The 16,842-nt window shown below is 46.0% G+C and overlaps 2 protein-coding genes across 3 annotated transcripts; one reads left to right on the top strand and one right to left on the bottom strand.

Annotated features, from left to right (window-relative positions):
• Positions 1-3,556: 3,556 nt before the first annotated feature.
• Positions 3,557-9,680, top strand: SNX21 (sorting nexin family member 21). Its single transcript, XM_074211228.1, has 4 exons — positions 3,557-3,678; positions 4,047-4,344; positions 5,608-5,765; positions 8,541-9,680. Exons 2-4 carry the CDS (start codon positions 4,053-4,055, stop codon positions 9,210-9,212), a joined length of 1,122 nt encoding a protein of 373 aa, XP_074067329.1. The 5' UTR covers positions 3,557-3,678; positions 4,047-4,052; the 3' UTR covers positions 9,213-9,680.
• ACOT8 (acyl-CoA thioesterase 8) lies at positions 4,182-16,728 on the bottom strand. 2 transcript variants are annotated; one of them, XR_012473595.1, is made up of 7 exons: positions 16,516-16,728; positions 15,745-15,881; positions 14,425-14,650; positions 12,637-12,785; positions 11,127-11,321; positions 9,688-9,908; positions 4,182-4,351 (listed from the first exon to the last, which is right to left on the bottom strand). XR_012473595.1 is itself a non-coding variant. In XM_074211229.1 (6 exons), the coding sequence occupies exons 1-6, from the start codon at positions 16,623-16,625 to the stop codon at positions 9,790-9,792; spliced, it is 936 nt and encodes a 311-aa protein (XP_074067330.1). In that variant the 5' UTR covers positions 16,626-16,728; the 3' UTR covers positions 5,464-9,789. The 2 variants fall into 2 exon arrangements, 1 of the variants encoding a protein (XP_074067330.1); XM_074211229.1 differs by lacking the exon at positions 4,182-4,351 and having other exon boundaries at positions 5,464-9,908.
• Positions 16,729-16,842: the final 114 nt, after the last annotated feature.

Here is a 16,842-nt window from a genome sequence, read left to right as displayed (position 1 = left end):
ACCGGTGTCCAGGTTTAAGTGAAGAGGGAAATGGAGGATACAGTACAAACAAGAGGGGGGACAGGATATGATCAACAGGGTCCAAGGGAGGGAGAATTTCAAGAGCAGGAACCTCCACCCATCTAACAGTTTCTGTTTCTGCTACATCTGACATCAAAGTGAAGGTTTTTTGAGGAAGAGGAATATTTTTAGAGAGTAGGGAAGCAGCCAATGTATGGAAAGAAACAAGATAAATGACAGAGCAGAAATGGCAAAGGGGACAATCTGTTGGAGGTGATATAATGAATGGAATGGCATCACTTGTAGATATAGAGGGGTTAGCCTGGGCAAAGAGAAGTGCAACATCATCATGTGAGATGGGGAAAAGGAGGAGAGACAAAGGGTGATGAGAAATAAGAAGGGAAGAAGAGAAAGCTCTTTGTAAATGACCTCAGTTTTTTCCTGAAAAATATGAAGCAAGGTAGGGCATCTAGATGGTACAGTAGACAGAGTACTGGCCTTGGAGCCAGGAGGATGGGAGCTTGAATCTAGTCTCAGATATTTGACCCTCACTAGCTGTGTGACCTTGGGCAAGTCCCTTCACCCTGATTGCCTCACATCCAGGGGTATCTGCAGTTGTCCTGATCCATATCTGGCCACTAGATCCAGAAGGACAAAAATAATAATAATAATAATAATAATAGTAATAATAATAATAATGATGATGATGATGATGATGATGATGATGATGAAGCAAGGTTCTCAGCAGGAAGGGTGTTAGGAAGGGGAATCAATGAAAGCTTGAAAAAGGATGAAAATATTAGGAAAGGATATGTAGTGAATATGATAGGGAGGTAATTAATAATAGCAAGCCAATATCCTCATAACACCTACTCTGAATCAGGTGCTGTAGCTAACACTTTACAAATATGAGCTCATTAATCCTCACAACAACTCTATTATCCCCATTTTCACAGTTGAATAAACTGAGGCAGACCTTAAATGACTTCCCTAAGGTCACACAGTTAGAAAGTACCAGAAGTTGTATTTGAGCTTAATTAATGCCTGGAACATAGAAGACACTTAATAAACATTTGTCCATTGATTGATTATTGGTCATTCTATCTCTTTTTCCCAGATCTATCAATCAATAAATATTTATTAAATATCAATTTTTTTACTAGGCACTGACTATCCAAAGACTGAAATGAATCAGTCCCTGACCTCATGAAGCATATATTCTTCGGGGGAGACATGATCATAAGTATTAGAACAAAATAAATACAAAAATGTGGACAAAAAAGAATTGGGAGAGGAGGGACGAGTATCAAGAAAAGCCTCACATTTCTAACTGGGTTTTTGAAGGAAATTAGAGATTCTGACTCAGTGTGGTTCTGAGGGAAAAGCTTTAGTTTAGAAGTTAGATCTTCTGGTTTTGGAGTCTGAGCTTTGCAGTAACTTTGTTAAATCATGTCTCTCTTCTGGGCTTTAGTTTGTGCCTGTGGGAAATGAATGGGCTAATTGTGATCTGATTTCTCAATTCTCTTCCAGCTCTGTGATTTCTAAGATTTTGTTGCTGTCTTACAGGCAGAAAAATAGATCCAAGGTCACAAAGTGAAATAGTGACTGACCTAAGTCTTTTTTTTAGTTTAGTTTTTTTTTTTTTTGCAAGGCAATGGGGTTAAGTGGCTTGCCCAAGGCCACACAGCTAGGTAATTATTAAGTGTCTGAGGACGGATTCAAACTGAGGTATTTCTGACTCCAGGGCTGGTGCTCTATCCACTGTGCCACCTAGCAGTCCCCAACTCCTTCTAGTCTTGGCAGATTAAAGGTGCTTAGAGAATAGTTTTACTGAAATCACAGGTCTCCAGAGATTTCTCCCATGCTTTCCTAGCTGTAGATGTTCCATAAAATTGGAAGATGATGGGGATGGAGTTGGATCTAGAGAGTGCCAACTACCATCCTTCCCCATGATCTGATATGGTCCCCCTACACTAAGGTTATCAGACAGAATGTCAGAAGCGTAGAGGGAAGCTTATGTTCTAGCAGTAAAGGACTAGAAGCATTATTCAAGCAAGTCATTTCACAAGTCTGGAGAAAGTGAGGTTGATGACAGCACAGCACCACCTCACTCAAATCCAACAGAGACTTGAAACCATGCTCTAAAGGTTTTACTCAAACCTTTCTAGAATTCTAACCAGAAGCCCCAGCTGTCACCATTGATGAAACCTCACCTGGACCACTATAACTAGACTTCATTCTCCACTAATAGTCTCAGGATTCTTAACTGTCATGCTGGCAGCAAAATTCCTCCCTCTCCACTTATGGACTCTGCTCTTTTTTCCTAGGAGTGGATTATTTATAGCCCCTATGCTCTGTGGGGCTCCTATGACCCCTCACACAACTCAAAATGGCCTTTCTAATCACCACTTCTCCAATGATTAGCTTTCTCTCCATTAGAATGAATGGTCATCGAGGATTTGGACTATATTGTATTTGTCTTTGTACTTCCTATTTGTTTAGTAAAGTACTTGTAATGATATTAAATGCCTTTTCATTCACTTATCAGATCTGAAAAGGGACTTAGAGAACAAGTATAGAGGCTGGAATAAAAGGACCCGAGAAGCCACCTGATACAATCTCTCAATTTTATAAGGAAAGAAAATAAAGATCAGATACTTAGACAATGACTAGATCAAAGTCAAAATCCTAAGTGGCAGAGCAGAGATTCTGCTTTTTAAATCCTGCAGACACCCGACCTTGCCCTTTTAAGTATTTTATCCTTGTGGGGATTAGGCATGCTCGGGAGAGGTATTGAGATACTAGCCAAGAAAGTGCTTGGAAAAAAGTTCAAAACAAAAACAAAACCAAATTACATAACATCCCAAGTGAGGGATTATTGGATTTTTACTTTGTTAGAAATGGTTTCAGAGAGCCCTGGAGATTCCTTCAAACTGCTTCCTGTGAAACTGGTCTTCTTGTTCTTCACAGAAGACATTCCATCTCAGTGGCTTTTCACATTGGTTGCACCCCATGCCTAGGATACTTTTCTCAGCTCTACTTCACAGAATCCCTAATTTCCTTCAAACCCGTTAGAAATGGGAGGCTTTCCTTGATACTCGTCCCTCCTCTTCCAATTCTTAGTCCACAGTTTTGCATTTATTTTGTTCTAATTCTTATGCTCATGTCTCCCCCCGAAGGATATATGCTTCATGAGGTCAGGGACTGATTCATTTTAGTCTTTGGATAGCCAGTGCCTAGTAAAAAAAATCGATATTTAATAAATGTTTATTGATTGATCGATCCCGGGGAAAAGAGAGAGGTGTGGGGGGCTGGGGATTGTTTTTGGAGAGGACCCCTGGGTAGCGGTAGTGCGTAGATGGACCCGGATTCTAAGGATTCGAGAGTCCGGACCTGGGTTTTTACCCGGTGAGGTCGGATCCCGGGGTTCGCCGCAAGCCCCCCAGCTTCCCGCCGCGGACGACAGCAAGGTCGGGCCGGCGGGGTGCGGCTGGGCTCCCCCGGAGCGCCGTCCCGAGCAGGCGGGGCCGGGGGCGGGGCCGCGGCAGGAAGAGCCGGAGGGCGCCGCGGAGCCGAGCGGGCGGGCCGTCCCCTGGCCCGGCTTGGGCGAGCTGCGGCGGGCCGGGCCGCCCCGCCCGGACAGACTGCCAGTCGCGGCCCCGGTTCTCCGGCTCTCGGGTGAGGGGCGCCCGGGCGGGGCTCCGGGGAGGGGCGGGTGGCCCCTCTCCCTCCCCCTGCAGACGGGGGAGTCTAACTTGGCTGCCCCCCAGATGCGCCGGGCTGCGCCCCTCATCCCCTGGGCTTCCCCCACCGCAGCCCACCCACCTTCCCTTCCCCCCGCGGGCCGGCTGGCTCTCCTGCCCCCCAAAGCCCTCGGGCCCCTCCTCGCCAGCCCGGCCCACCTCCACTCCCCACTCCCTTTCCCCGGCCTTCCCGGGCCTTTGCTCTTCTCGGCTCCCCCAGAGAAGCCCTCGCCCTTCCCGGGGGCGCCTGCCCTCTGCTTCCCCTCCCTCCCGGCCCTAAGTGCCCCCATTGCTTTCTCCCAGGGCACCATGGCCTCCCGCTTTCTGCACCGCCTGAGGCACGCCCTGGCCCTCACGGGAGAGGGCCCCGGAGACCCAGGCCCAGGCCCGGAGGCCGAGGAATTCCCGGAGAGCTCGGAACTCGAGGAAGATGACACCGAGGGCTTATCCACCCGCCTCAGTGGCACCTTGAGCTTCACCAGCACCGAAGAGGAGGAGGACGAGGAGGAAGAGGAGGAAGAGGGAGATCCCCTGGGATCAGGCGCTGCTCTTAGCCGAAGACTGAAGAGTTCTGCAGAGGATGGCGCTGGGGAGGATGGAGGCAAGCCCTGGGAATGAGGTGGAAAAAAAGCAAATGTGGTGGTGGGAGGGCAGTCTTTTACCCCCTTTAACTTGACTTTTTAAAAATCATTCAGTTAAATTGCTAAGGGTTTCAAATAAGACTTTTACAAGTCTTTACAGCTATCTTTTTTTTTTTGCAAGGCAAATGGGGTTAAGTGGCTTGCCCAAGGCCACATGGCTAGGTAATTATTAAGTGTCTGAGCTGGGATTTGAACTCAGGTACTCCTGACTCCAAGGCCAGTGCCTTATCCACTGCCACACCTAGCCGCCCTACAGCTATCTTTAAAGGACTAGCTCTGCATTTGGTCCACTCTCATCCTGGGTCCACTTCACAGCTTTTAGGAAAGGATCTTAAAGACTGGGTAATCTCTATCTTAATTTCAGAACTCCACCATGAGAACCCAACCCAATCAAGTGCGGTGTAGAATTTAGAGCTGGAAGGGCGTCTAGAAATCATTCAGGCCAACTACCTCATTTTTATTTTTTTTTAGGTTTTAGCAAGGCAAATGGGGTTAAGTGGCTTACCCAAGGCCACAGGGCTAGGTAATTATTAAGTGTCTGAGGCTGGATTTGAACTCAGGAACTCCTGACTCCAGGACCAACATTATCCATTGGGCTGACACTCCACCCACTGCGCCACCTAGCCACCCCAACTACCTCATTTTACTGAAAGAGAAACTTAAATTTTTAGAAGGGGTCCTTCATGAGTTTTGGCCTAATGAGGGACAAGTTTGGAGTTTGGCTTCAAGGTAGAGTAAAACAGATTTAATTTAACATACACATTTATTGCTGCTTCTCTAAGCTTGCTGAATATGCAGACATGTGTGATAGGGATCTGGCTAAAAAGCAAAACCCCTAAAAGGGAGAACTGAATTGGGGGTTTTATGGTTTTAACTATCAGAAGGCCAGATCTGAAAAGCCTCCTTGACTTGTCTAATCAAAGAAGAGAGTGACCCCCAATTCAGAATGGGGCAAAGGAGCTGGATATCAGACCTCCACAAAAGCAATGTGAATCTTCCCCCCTTCCAAGGCTGACACACCCAGGGATCCTTAAGATACAATGGGATTAGAGGTCACCAAAAAAACCCCACAAAGTAAAGTGAATCTTTTTCTCTTGAGGCTATTGGCATACCCTGTGACCCCTCATGAGAATTAGAGGTAGTCAATTCAGAAGGGGCAAATGATTTTAGTAAAGACACACAGCTAACCAGATAAAAGCTGATTGGACCCTATCTCTAAACAGATCGGAGTCCCCCTTCAGATGGTCCCCGAGGCAGTAACCTCTTGACAAGGCAACTACAGGACTTCTGGAAAAAGTCAAAAAGTAACCTGGTACCCCAGCGGCTGCTCTTTGAAGTGACCAGTGCCAATGTCATCAATGAGCCACCCTCCAAGTACGTGGTGAGTGAGGCCCACCTTCCTCTGGCTGGGTCCTGGTCCTTCCAGCCTGGTTCCTTAAAGCTCTGGAGAGCAAGGTGGCTAGCTGTGCCCATAGAAATCTAGAAGGTCTAGACAAGTCTTTCTTCCACCACCTTCAACCATTCTACTGAGATATGATATTCAGAAAATTTGGAGGGACAAAACCTCCTCACATCCTCATACCCATGCCAAGGAACATTGGTCATGCTTGGAAAAAGTGACATGGATAAGAGATAACATTGCAGAGGAAGGGAAAGGATTCTGGCTTTGAAGGTGAAAAAGAAACTATACAGTAAACAGTTTAACAAATGCTTTTTAATTTAATTCAAACAACTAAGGAAGAAGGTGAGAGCAGGAGCTGGTAGAAGGACTACTCCCTGAGAGAAGCCACTAAAAGCTGCTTTGCAGGAAAGAGGGGTTGAAATGGAGGAGTTATGAGTGATGGTGAAACTTGACATTAGACATAGGAAACTGGCTCATAAAGGAAGCTAATTCTAGAACTTACTTATAACTAGTCCTGGAATTTGCCTGTCCTACAAAGTCCCACTCCAGTCAAAACTATCTTTCTTTTTATAATATATTTATGTATATATTTTAAAATTCTTTTTCTAACTATGTTTTCAACAGTCATTTTTTGCAAAGTTTTGAGTTTTATATTTTTCTCCTCCCTCCTGACAGAAAGCAATCTAATATAGCCAGCCAAGACTTTCTGTAACAAGCACATGCACCCCACCCCTCTGGCAAGAATGAAGCAATGGGAACCTCCTCCCACATGTCTAGGTTCCCTCCCTTCCCTTCTGTTGTTGTAAACTGGAGAACTTCCACCTAGAGACTTATCAGCATCATGGAACTCTTTCCAAATTCCTAAAGAAAAAGCAAATCTCATGTAGATAAAAAGTCTATCTGGGCTCCAGCCAGTATAGAAGGGGTCTGGGAGACTAGAGAATCAAAAGAGAGCTGAGGAACTAGAAGAAGAAAAAAATTGGCCAAAGTGGAGTTTATTCAACAGTGGGAGGGAAGTAGCATTGATGATCACAGCACTGGATCTGAGAATCAGAAGACTTAGGTTTGAATATCAGGACTAGCCATGTGATACTGACCAAATCGTAACTAATAAGTTCCCCATCTATAAAATTGGCACTTAAGGTACATAGGGCTATTGTGAAGTAAACACTTCATAAGCCTAAAAACCTTATACATATTTTGTTATAATTACTTCCTCTATTGAATGGGATTAATAGCATTTATGTACTAGTTTTTTGTTGGTTCATTTGATTCTCAACAACTCTGTGACACATTATCCTTATAAGTAAAGTTAAATGTCTTGCTAGAAGTAAGTGAAACAGCAGAGTGTTTTAGGCATAATGAGAACTCAGGTCCCTAGGTACTGAAGCTGACTATTCTATCTACTGTGATACTTATATCATGAGTGACTTGGCCATGGTCCCCTGAGCTAGCTAGTAATCTCAGAGTCTAGATTTAATTATTTAATTATATGTATTATACATGAAAGTGATTTATAAAATGTAAAACATAATCTTACATTTTGGTTTGGGAATTGTCCCCTCTCCCAATTTGATTATGACTAGAATCATGCGGTTTCATGATTGGCTGCTTTGATGATCAGGTTGAGGAATGGAAGAAGGCTGTAATAAGCATTTAAGCAGGGGAAGCCAGGTGGGACAGTGGATAGAGCACTGGCTCTGGAGTCCAGAGGACCTGAGTTCAAAATCCTACCTCAGACACTTAATAATTACCTAGCTGTATGGCCTTGGGCAAGCTACTTAAACCCAATGACTTGCAAAAACAAACAAAAAATAAACATTTAAGCACCTCTGTGTTGGAACCTTTACAAATATTATTGCATGTAATCTCAACATCTCTGGAGAGAAGTACTATTATCCCATTTTGCAACAGGGGAAATCAAAGTAAGAAGATCAGTGATTTTCCCAGGATCACACAGCTAGTATCTAAGGCTGAATTTGAACTCAGATTTCTGACTCTGGACCCAGGGATCTGCCTAGGTGCTTAGACAACTTACATGGGCAGGAGACATCATGTGGCACAGAATAACCTGAGTTTGCTCTTTACCTTTTTATGTAAACTATTGAAAATGAAAAGACCAGAAGACCAGAGTGCAGTGCCTTAACAGTCAAGATAAGAGTCCCCGTTCTGACACTTATTAGCAATGTGACCTGGGACAAGTCTCTCCTTCCAGCTTCTCCCCCTGTGGAGGGCCCAGATGAGATCAGGGATTCTAATGCATTGGTGTCAGATACTCCATTCATTCACACACATTCTCATTTGGCACTCTGGAGAGGTCTGTGAACCCCGTCTTTGAATGGTTTTAATTCCATAAAAACATAATCATAACTATCAAGAATTTTTTTTAATCATTCATTGCTTTCTTGGGAGTCTGGCTCTAGGGTTAACATAGTGTTTTAGGTTCCTTCTAGTTCCAAAGACAGCATTTTACAGAGCAAAGAAATCAGGTTCGCTCAAGGGTGAGTGCCCCAAGCTGCCCTGCTCTGAATCTCATCTGTCTTTTTCTCTTTGTGCTGCACTGTGATCCTGGGCAATTCAGAGGAGCCTCAGGTAAGGTGGGTCTCCAGGTCCCCATGGTTCCCCTCTTTCCAGCTCTTGTTACTTTATGAGGTGGGAAAGGGGATGAGGTGATGACGTTCAAAGTGAGGGAGGTGAGTGGTTGGGGACAATTCCCAAACCAAGTGACCCTTTTATTTCCTTTTGCCTCTCCAGCTCTACACCATCGCCCTGATAGGTCCTGGGCCAAAGGAACATGTGCCAGCCCAGATTTCTCGGCGCTACTCTGACTTTGAACGACTACACCGGCAACTTCGGCAGCAATTCCGTGGTCCCATGGCTGCAATATCCTTTCCCCGAAAACGCCTACGGAGGAATTTTACTGCTGAGACTATTGCCCGCCGCAGCCGGGCCTTTGAACAATTCCTGGGGCACCTGCAGGCTGTGCCTGAGCTCCGTCAGGCACCCCACCTCCAGGACTTCTTCATTCTACCTGAGCTTCAACGGGCACAAAGGCTTACTTGCACTGGTCTCTACCGGGAGGCTCTAGGGCTCTGGACTAATGCTTGGCGCCTGCAGAGCCAACTAAACATCACTACAGCCCATCGGACGCTATTGACTCTGGTAGGCCTGGCTGTGTGCCACCAAGAGCTGGAGCAACCCAGTGAAGCTCGACTGAGTTGTGAGCAGGCACTGCAGCTGCTGGGAACTAGTGATTCCCATCCCCTGCTGGGACCTTTTCTTGAGGCTCACGTTCGCCTCTCCTGGAGACTAGGCATTGACAAGCGCCAGTCAGAGGCCCAGCTCCAGGCCCTGCAAGAAGCTGGCCTTACTCCCACTCCACCCCCCAGCCTCAAGGAACTGCTCATCAGGGAGGCTTTGGACTGAAAGGGCTTCTTCTTCCCATCCTGATAGGGACGTTGAGTAAGAAGCTGTAGGAACAGGGACTGACAGGTATTCAATAGAAGGTGATAGGAACTAGAAAGATCACAAGACTCAGAAGAGACCTTAGGGAGTCCCTAGTCTAACCTCTCTGGATCTGTTTCCATCTCTATAAAATGGTCAAACTTGCCCCAAGTTACATAGCAAAGTAAGTAGCAGGTCTCAAACATGACCCCAGGTTTTTTACTTTGAGACCCTCATTTCTTTTCAGCCCGTTACTTCTCTACTGTGCCCTTGACGAGCCCTATGTATCTGTGGTCAGCAGTGATGGAAATGGAGGAAGTCTGGCATATGTTTCTCTACCAAGGAGCAGCCTTGGACTAAGTTCATACATCTGTTCTACCCATTCTCCCTTTCCTAACTGGCTTTGAGGGACTCAAAAGCCCAGGGGAATAAAAAAGTTGAATTCTCCAAGTGGTACCTTTTATTGTGTGCATAGTGCTGGAGGGATATGGCCCTTGCCTAAGTTCTTGGTAGAACAGAATACAGGGATGGATGCAAAAGGTCTAGGAGCAACTTCTTCCTACAGCTTACTCTCCAGCTCCTGTTGCTTTACTCGGATCACACCCTCCTGGGCACATGTTACAGCCAGGACACCATCTCGTCGCCATAGACGTCCATGAACCAGCCCTCGAGAGCCACCTGTGGGTTGACAAGTAGAGTGAATACCTGGCATGAACTCCTATCTTTCTTCACTATTCTCTAAATCAATAATGCCAATAGACTACCCAAAGAAAGCATAGGGGAAGAATACATTATTATCCTGTGGTTTCTGAGGCAAGATATGGCAACAGCCTAACTTTTCCATATAATGATGTTTGTCTTTTAATCTCAAAGGCCATAAGGAGGTGATGCCAGGAAAAACAAGTGAAATGAATTTGAGTGAGGGGGGGTGCACTAAGTCACCAGCCTCACTTTCTCCTCCAGAGCCATCTGAGTCCAGTGTCCAGATCTGGATCAGGATGACGAGATGGTCCTGGATGTGAGGCAGTCAAGGTTAAGTGACTTGCCCAAGGTCACACAGCTAAATGTCTGAGGCTGGATTTGAACTTAGGTCCTCCTGATTTCAGGGCTGGTGCTCTCGCTACTACATCATAAGCTGCCCTACCTTTCTTTAATAGAAAGAACAGCTGACATTTATAAATACTTTTATATAACATTTTTTTAATCCTTACAACAGTTAAATGTGAAAGGCAGGTTTTGAACTCAGTTTACAACAACAACATAGGTAATGAATAGCAGAGATGGGGTAAGAGCCCACTTCTTCCAGTTCAGGGCTCTTTCCACATGACAAAGCCAGATTTCTCAATAGCCCACTGTAGACCTAAAACTCGGCAATGTCTTTCAATATCTTGGGAGCTAAACCTATTTCCAGCCCATACTACCTCGCTTGTGCGAGCAGTTTTGAGACTCAAATTTGATGTGGTGGAAAGAGCTCTAGACCTGAGAGTCAGAGCCCAAATTAGTAGTTGTGCTATTTATTACTGATTACTAGCATGACCTTGGTCAAATCACTTCTCTATGATTCTGGCTTTCCTCAAGATTAAAATGAGAAAGGTTGAAACCTAGATGAATCTCAGTGGTGGTTTACAGCTCTACATCCTGTGACTTCCCAGTTTCAGAGGCACTTCCTCTCAGGGTTGTTGTGGGGATCACATACAATATTATCAAACAAGACAATGTATAGTGCAAGATAAATGTTGGGGTGACCCTGCTGGAATTCTAAAAGTGCTTTCCCCCCACTTGTTCACAGCCACCTTCACTCAGGATTCATCTTTCCAATGGTCTGTGTGTGTAGTGGTTTGTCTTAACCCCCTCCCCCAATTCTCCTTGGTCCTTCCCCCCCTTCCATGAACTCACCAGCCCAGGGGCTTTCACACTCATACAGCATCCAGTGGTCAGCTCGGAAGGGAGCATGGAACCACATGGAGTGGTCAAGGGAGACCATGAAGCGGATCTTGTGGTGGTGCTGGTGGGGAAGTATGGCAGTGCCCAGAAAGGCGTAGTCAGATATGTAGGCAGCCACACAGCAATGCATCTTCATGTCTCCTTCCCCTGAAATGATACCCTTAGCTAGTGAGCCTAAGGAAGGCTAGGGCTCTGAACCTCAGGTTCATAGAGAAATATAAGAGCGGAGTGAAGGCAGGTGGGTTTGAAAGAGGCTTTTCTGGTTTTCTAGGAGTGGAGCCAAGATGGCAGCAGAAGAGTCTCTCCTAGGTGCTCTCTCCAAAATATTTCAAAAATCTTAAAATTATGGCTCTAACTAAATTTTCGAGAGACAGAGCCCACAGAAAGACCAGAAAGAAGGAACTTCAGCCTCCTGGGAACAGCCCCAGGGTGCCTGACCTGCACCCCAGGGAGCACCAAGAACAACTTGGAAGTTCAGCAGGTAGACTTCTGCCAGAGCAAGTGCGAAGCCCCAGTCATGGCACTCAGCAGGGTTGTGGCACTTAGTGCAGGCACGGCAGCCCAGATCCAGGAAATGGAAACAGGCCTGTGGAGTTGCCCAGTAGGAACCTCCAGGCAGCTGCATGCTGAGTGCTCAGCCCACCAAAGGTAAGGAAGTGGAGGGAGACTTCCAAGGTCTGTCCTCTGTCCCTGGAATAGAACTCTGGGTCTCTGACCACATTCATATCCTGATCGCAGTCTAGGCCCCCCAATAGAGCAGGGACCTCCCTGCCACCTCAGCCCATGGCAGAGGGGTACACTTGTGGTCATTCACAGATCAGGAGAGCAGTCAGAGCCTCACACACTGAGGTCCTTGTTGAGGGTGTCTCAATAAAACCCAAAAGCTTAGCACCCCAAAACCAGGCACAGGCTGGGGAAATGAGTGAACAGGAAAAAAAAAAGGAACCTGACCACTGACAGTTACTTTGTCTATGATCCCATGGAGGATCAAAATACGCAATTTCAAGATGAGAAAGTCCAAGCTTCTGCATCTAAAGACTCCAAGAAATATAGCATTTGGGCTCAGGCTAGGGCAAAGCTCAAAAAAGCTTTTGAAAATCAAGTAAGGGAGATAGAAAGCTCTCCAAGGAAAACAAATTCTTCAGATCTAGAATGGAACTAAAGGAAGCTGTTGACTTTGTGAGAAATCAAGACCCAATAGTTCAACACCAAAAGAATGAAAAAATAGAAGAAAATGTGAAATATCTCATTGAAATAGGCTTTTCTACTTAGTAACTATGTGACCTTTTGTTAAGTTTCTTGCCCTTTCTGGACCTCATTTTCCTCATCTATACAATGAGAGCTCCCCCCAGCTTTAAATTCCATGATCTTATAACTGCCCCCCGAATGACTATAATGGAAATTTCTCCTTATATCCCTCAGCATGGTGGACACGAATAAGGCAAGAAACAGCAATACTTACCAATGTAGCCCCGAGCCCGAACCCAAAACATCTGTTTGGCCTTCTGTTGGCCCAATCTGGGTAGATCTACCAGCTTGATTTCAATGGGCACTTCTTGAGCAGCAATTCGTTTCAATCCTATTTGATACTTCTTCTGTAACTCAGGGTCCCTAGAAAAAGTGAAAATGAGAAGTCATTTTATTCCATGTACAATCTAGAGAGTTGGAAAGAACCTTAGAGTTCAAGGCCACTCCTTAATTTTACAGCTGAGGAAACTGAATCCCAGAGAAATGCAATTTGCCCAACGTCGAACAGTTGGTAAGTGTCTCGTGCCTCCATGTTCCAGGGTCAAAAGAATTCCTGAAGTGTCCTCTATCCTTTCACATCTAACCAAAAATCAAAGTTGTGCAGAAGGGATGAGGTTTATTCTGCTTGATCACAATGATCATAACTAGGAAACATGTATAAAAGCTTCAGAGAAACATATTTTGGCTCAACAGGATATATTGAGTTAGTTACTCATTCCAGCAGATCACAGGAGAAAGCTTGAAGCTAAGAGAACTTCCTTTTCAGCTATAAATTTGAAGAGATGACCTCTGAGATACCTTTCATCTCTGAGATTCTGCAGTTAATTGTGCAATTTCCTCCCTACCTGGTCTTATGTAAAATGGAAAGACAACCTCATAGTTATTATTACCAGTTTTGTGCCTCTCTTGCCCCCACCCAATGAACTACTAATTCCTATTTGAATTAAGCAGTAGATATAACTCTGGCTTTTTGTACTAAATCTAACAATCTTCTAGATAAGGGAGAATACTCTGATAATATAACCTTTCCTCCTCCACTTAGTTTCATTTCTGTTCTTTTCTCAAGGCAGTTCAACTCTATTTGAGGGAAAAAAAGGCACAAGCTCCTGAATCACCAGACTTCAAGCATACCAGATGAGACAATAGGTAAGGATTGGACTGGATGAACTGAGTCTCTTTTAATTTTTTTTCTTTTTTTAGGTTTTTGCAAGGCAAATGGGGTTAAGTGGCTTGCCCAAGGCCACACAGCTAGGTAATTATTAAGTGTCTGAGGCCCAATTTGAACTCAGGTCCTCCTGACTCCAGGGCCAGTGCTCTATCCACTGCGCCACCTAGCCACCCCTCCATTTTCACTCCTGAGATTGAGGTAAACTTAACCCAAATCACAACCATCCTTCTTCCTGCTTCGTATACTTCAGGAAGCCCTATTTCCCAGAATCTCCCTCACTAATGAGTACATACAGAGCATTTTTTTTTTTAGATTTTGCAAGGCAATGGGGTTAAGTGTCTTGCCCAAGTCCACACGGCTAGGTAATTATTAAGTGTCTGTTTCTGAGACCGGATTTGAACCCAGGTACTCCTGACTCCAGGGCCAGTGTTCTATCCACTGCACCACCTAGCCGCCCCCTCATACAGAGCATTTTTATACCTTTTCAAAACAAATGTCTACATCTGTAATCTTGCCACTGTCCTCTAAGGTAGGTAGGTGTTTCCATTTCATAAGAAAGGAAAGGGGCAGCTAGGTGGCTTGGTGGATAGAGCCATGGTCCTGAAGTCAGGGGTTAGGAGTCAGTAAGACTTGAGTTCAAATTCGACTTCAGACACTTAATTGCCTGTGTAACCCTGGGCAAGTTACTTAAGGCCATTGCTTTAAATAAATAAAATTAAAAAAAAAAAAGAAATTGAAGACATTTTCTAAGTTTCCAGAGATAACCCCTGCCTGAGGTTAAACCTCTTACTTCCAAGGTTAGCCTTCCCACCTCCAGACCCCATGCCCCCTTACCTAAAGCATTTCTCAATGAGCTCCTCATGGCTAAGAAGCTCCTCTGGTGGAGGGATAGATGGCATTGAGAACTGGTGCTGGATAGGACTGGGCTGGGTCTGCTGGAACGAAGCCTGGCAGATGAAGATGGCCTTGCCATGCTGCACGGCTTTCACTGAACGTACAGAGAAGCTGGCTCCTGTGCGGGTCCGTTCCACCTGGTACAATACTGGCACCTTTGGGTCCCCTGCAGGAGAAACCCCAGAGGATCACAGAATGTCCCTGCTGCCAGAGACCTCAGGGACCTTGAAAACCAGTGCTTGGAATGATGAAAAAGACTAGATTTGGAATGAGGAGACCCGGGTTCTAACTCTGACCCTGATACTTACTATGTGACTTTGGCCTCATCTGTCATACAGGGAAGATAATACTTACATTACCTTATTGTGTTAGATAATGTATGTGATATACTTTGTAAACCATAAGAAGATAACCAGTTATGACTGGATGTGTAATCTAGTTATGACTGACCCTGTTCCTACTCCCCCAATCCCCATTTTGTAAATGAGAGAACAAAGCCTAGAAAGGAGAAGTAACTTGCTCAATATCACACAACATTCGCACTATACAGACTAAAATCCAAGTCCCCTGATCCAGGCCAGGACTCTTTCTTTTTTATAACCTCAATACCTCACAAAAATAGGTGGAAGAAGATCTACCAGATTCAGGGTCACGCGTACAAGAATGAAATGCAACAGGAAATCTTAAATAACAAAGTTCAGCAGCATGTGATTTAAAGTCAAAGTGAGTACTAGTGATATTAACAATTAACAACCACGAGGGCAGCTATATGGAGCAGTGGATAGAGCAGCCCCAAAGTCAGGAGGACCTAAGTTCAATCCCCTCAGACAAGTAATAATTGCCTAGCTGTATGACCTTGGGCAATAACCCTGTTGCCTTAAATAAATAAATTTAAAAAAAAATTAACACAGGGCAGCTAGGTGGCACAGTGGATAAAGCACTGGCCCTGGAGTCAGGAGTACCTGGGTTCAAATCCGGTCTCAGACACTTAATTACCTAGCTGTGTGGCCTTGGAAAAGCCACTTAACCCCATTTGCCTTGCAAAAACCTAAAAAAAAAATCCTCTAAAAAAAATTAACACAAAAGGAGGAGAAATTAAAGCTCTCAAGTGAACAGCCAACTGTGCCCCACACTCCAAGTAGGCTCCCTAGAATATGAAGGCGAGTATCCATTTATGCAGACTGTAATAGCTGGGGGGGTGGGGGGTGGGAGTGGAGGGATAGTAGAAGGAAGTGGGGAGCGGAAAGGGACAACAGTTACCTGCCCTCACAAAGTAGCAGTGCAAGGAATGAACATGGACATCTTCACTCACAGACTTGGCTGCGGCTACCAGGGCCTGGCCCACAATCTGACCTCCAAAGAGCCTCTGGGTTGTAGGTACCCAGTAATGCCTTCCCCTGTAGAGAGAGAGACATAGAGACCTATAAACACAATCCCTCGAAGGGTCATCTAATCTAATCTCATTTCACAGGAAATCTAATCTCAGTTCACGGGGAAACTAAAATCCAGAGACAAGAAGCAACTAAATGCTAGTTGACAAATAAAGTTGTAAATTCCTGCTAGTACCCATAATCTCCCATTTTGCCTCTAATTAATGAATCAGTGGGTCCCAAGGAAGGGTAAGGGAAGGAGGCAGGTAATCCGATAAATATCAATTATTTAGGCGCCCAGCACGGTGTGGGGAGGGTTCTAACTTTTTTTACCTTCAAAGAAACTTATCAGGAATTCGGGAGCCCCGATCTTCCGGGCTCTCAGAGGGGATCACTATTGAAGGCTTCTGAGTCTTTAAAAAACAAAAACTGCCTGTGGCCAAGTCCCGACCTGGTTCTATTTTAAAAAACAAAGGGCAGCCTAGCACGTGGGAGGGTCCCCCCCGTAGTGAATGAGGGGTCCCGGCCTCACTTCTGGGTGCTGCTACGGGGTGGGCGGGGCCTCCAGGGCCGGCCCTGGGGGCGTCCCCGACCCCCGAGGCTCTGAGCTCCAGGAAGGCGGAAAAGCCGGGGCGCGGGGGGCGCCCGGGAGCCCCCCTACCTGTACAGATCCTCATCCAGCGGCTCCAGGTTGAGCACGCTGGTGACCAAGACGCTGCGCAGGTCCCCGGAGGGCTCCTCCGCGCTCCCCGATTCCCGCGGGGGCGGCATCGCGCGGACCAGACTGGCAGCGCGGCCCCAGGTCCTCCCGGCCCCCGCCGCCGGGGCCGCTAGTGAGTCCTGGGCGGAGCGTCGGCCAAGCGCCGCCCCCCGCCCCCGGCGCCGCCCCGCGCGCCTCGTTTCCGGGAGGGGAGGGGGCGGGGCTTATAATCCGGAAGTTCTCCGGCAGACCCGCTCGGAGGCGGGAACTAGGCCTTCATTGATCGGC

Source organism: Macrotis lagotis, chromosome 1, assembly GCF_037893015.1.
Source record: "Macrotis lagotis isolate mMagLag1 chromosome 1, bilby.v1.9.chrom.fasta, whole genome shotgun sequence".
NCBI classification, from domain to species: domain Eukaryota; kingdom Metazoa; phylum Chordata; class Mammalia; order Peramelemorphia; family Peramelidae; genus Macrotis; species Macrotis lagotis.
This window is presented reverse-complemented; position numbering and strand designations above follow the sequence as displayed.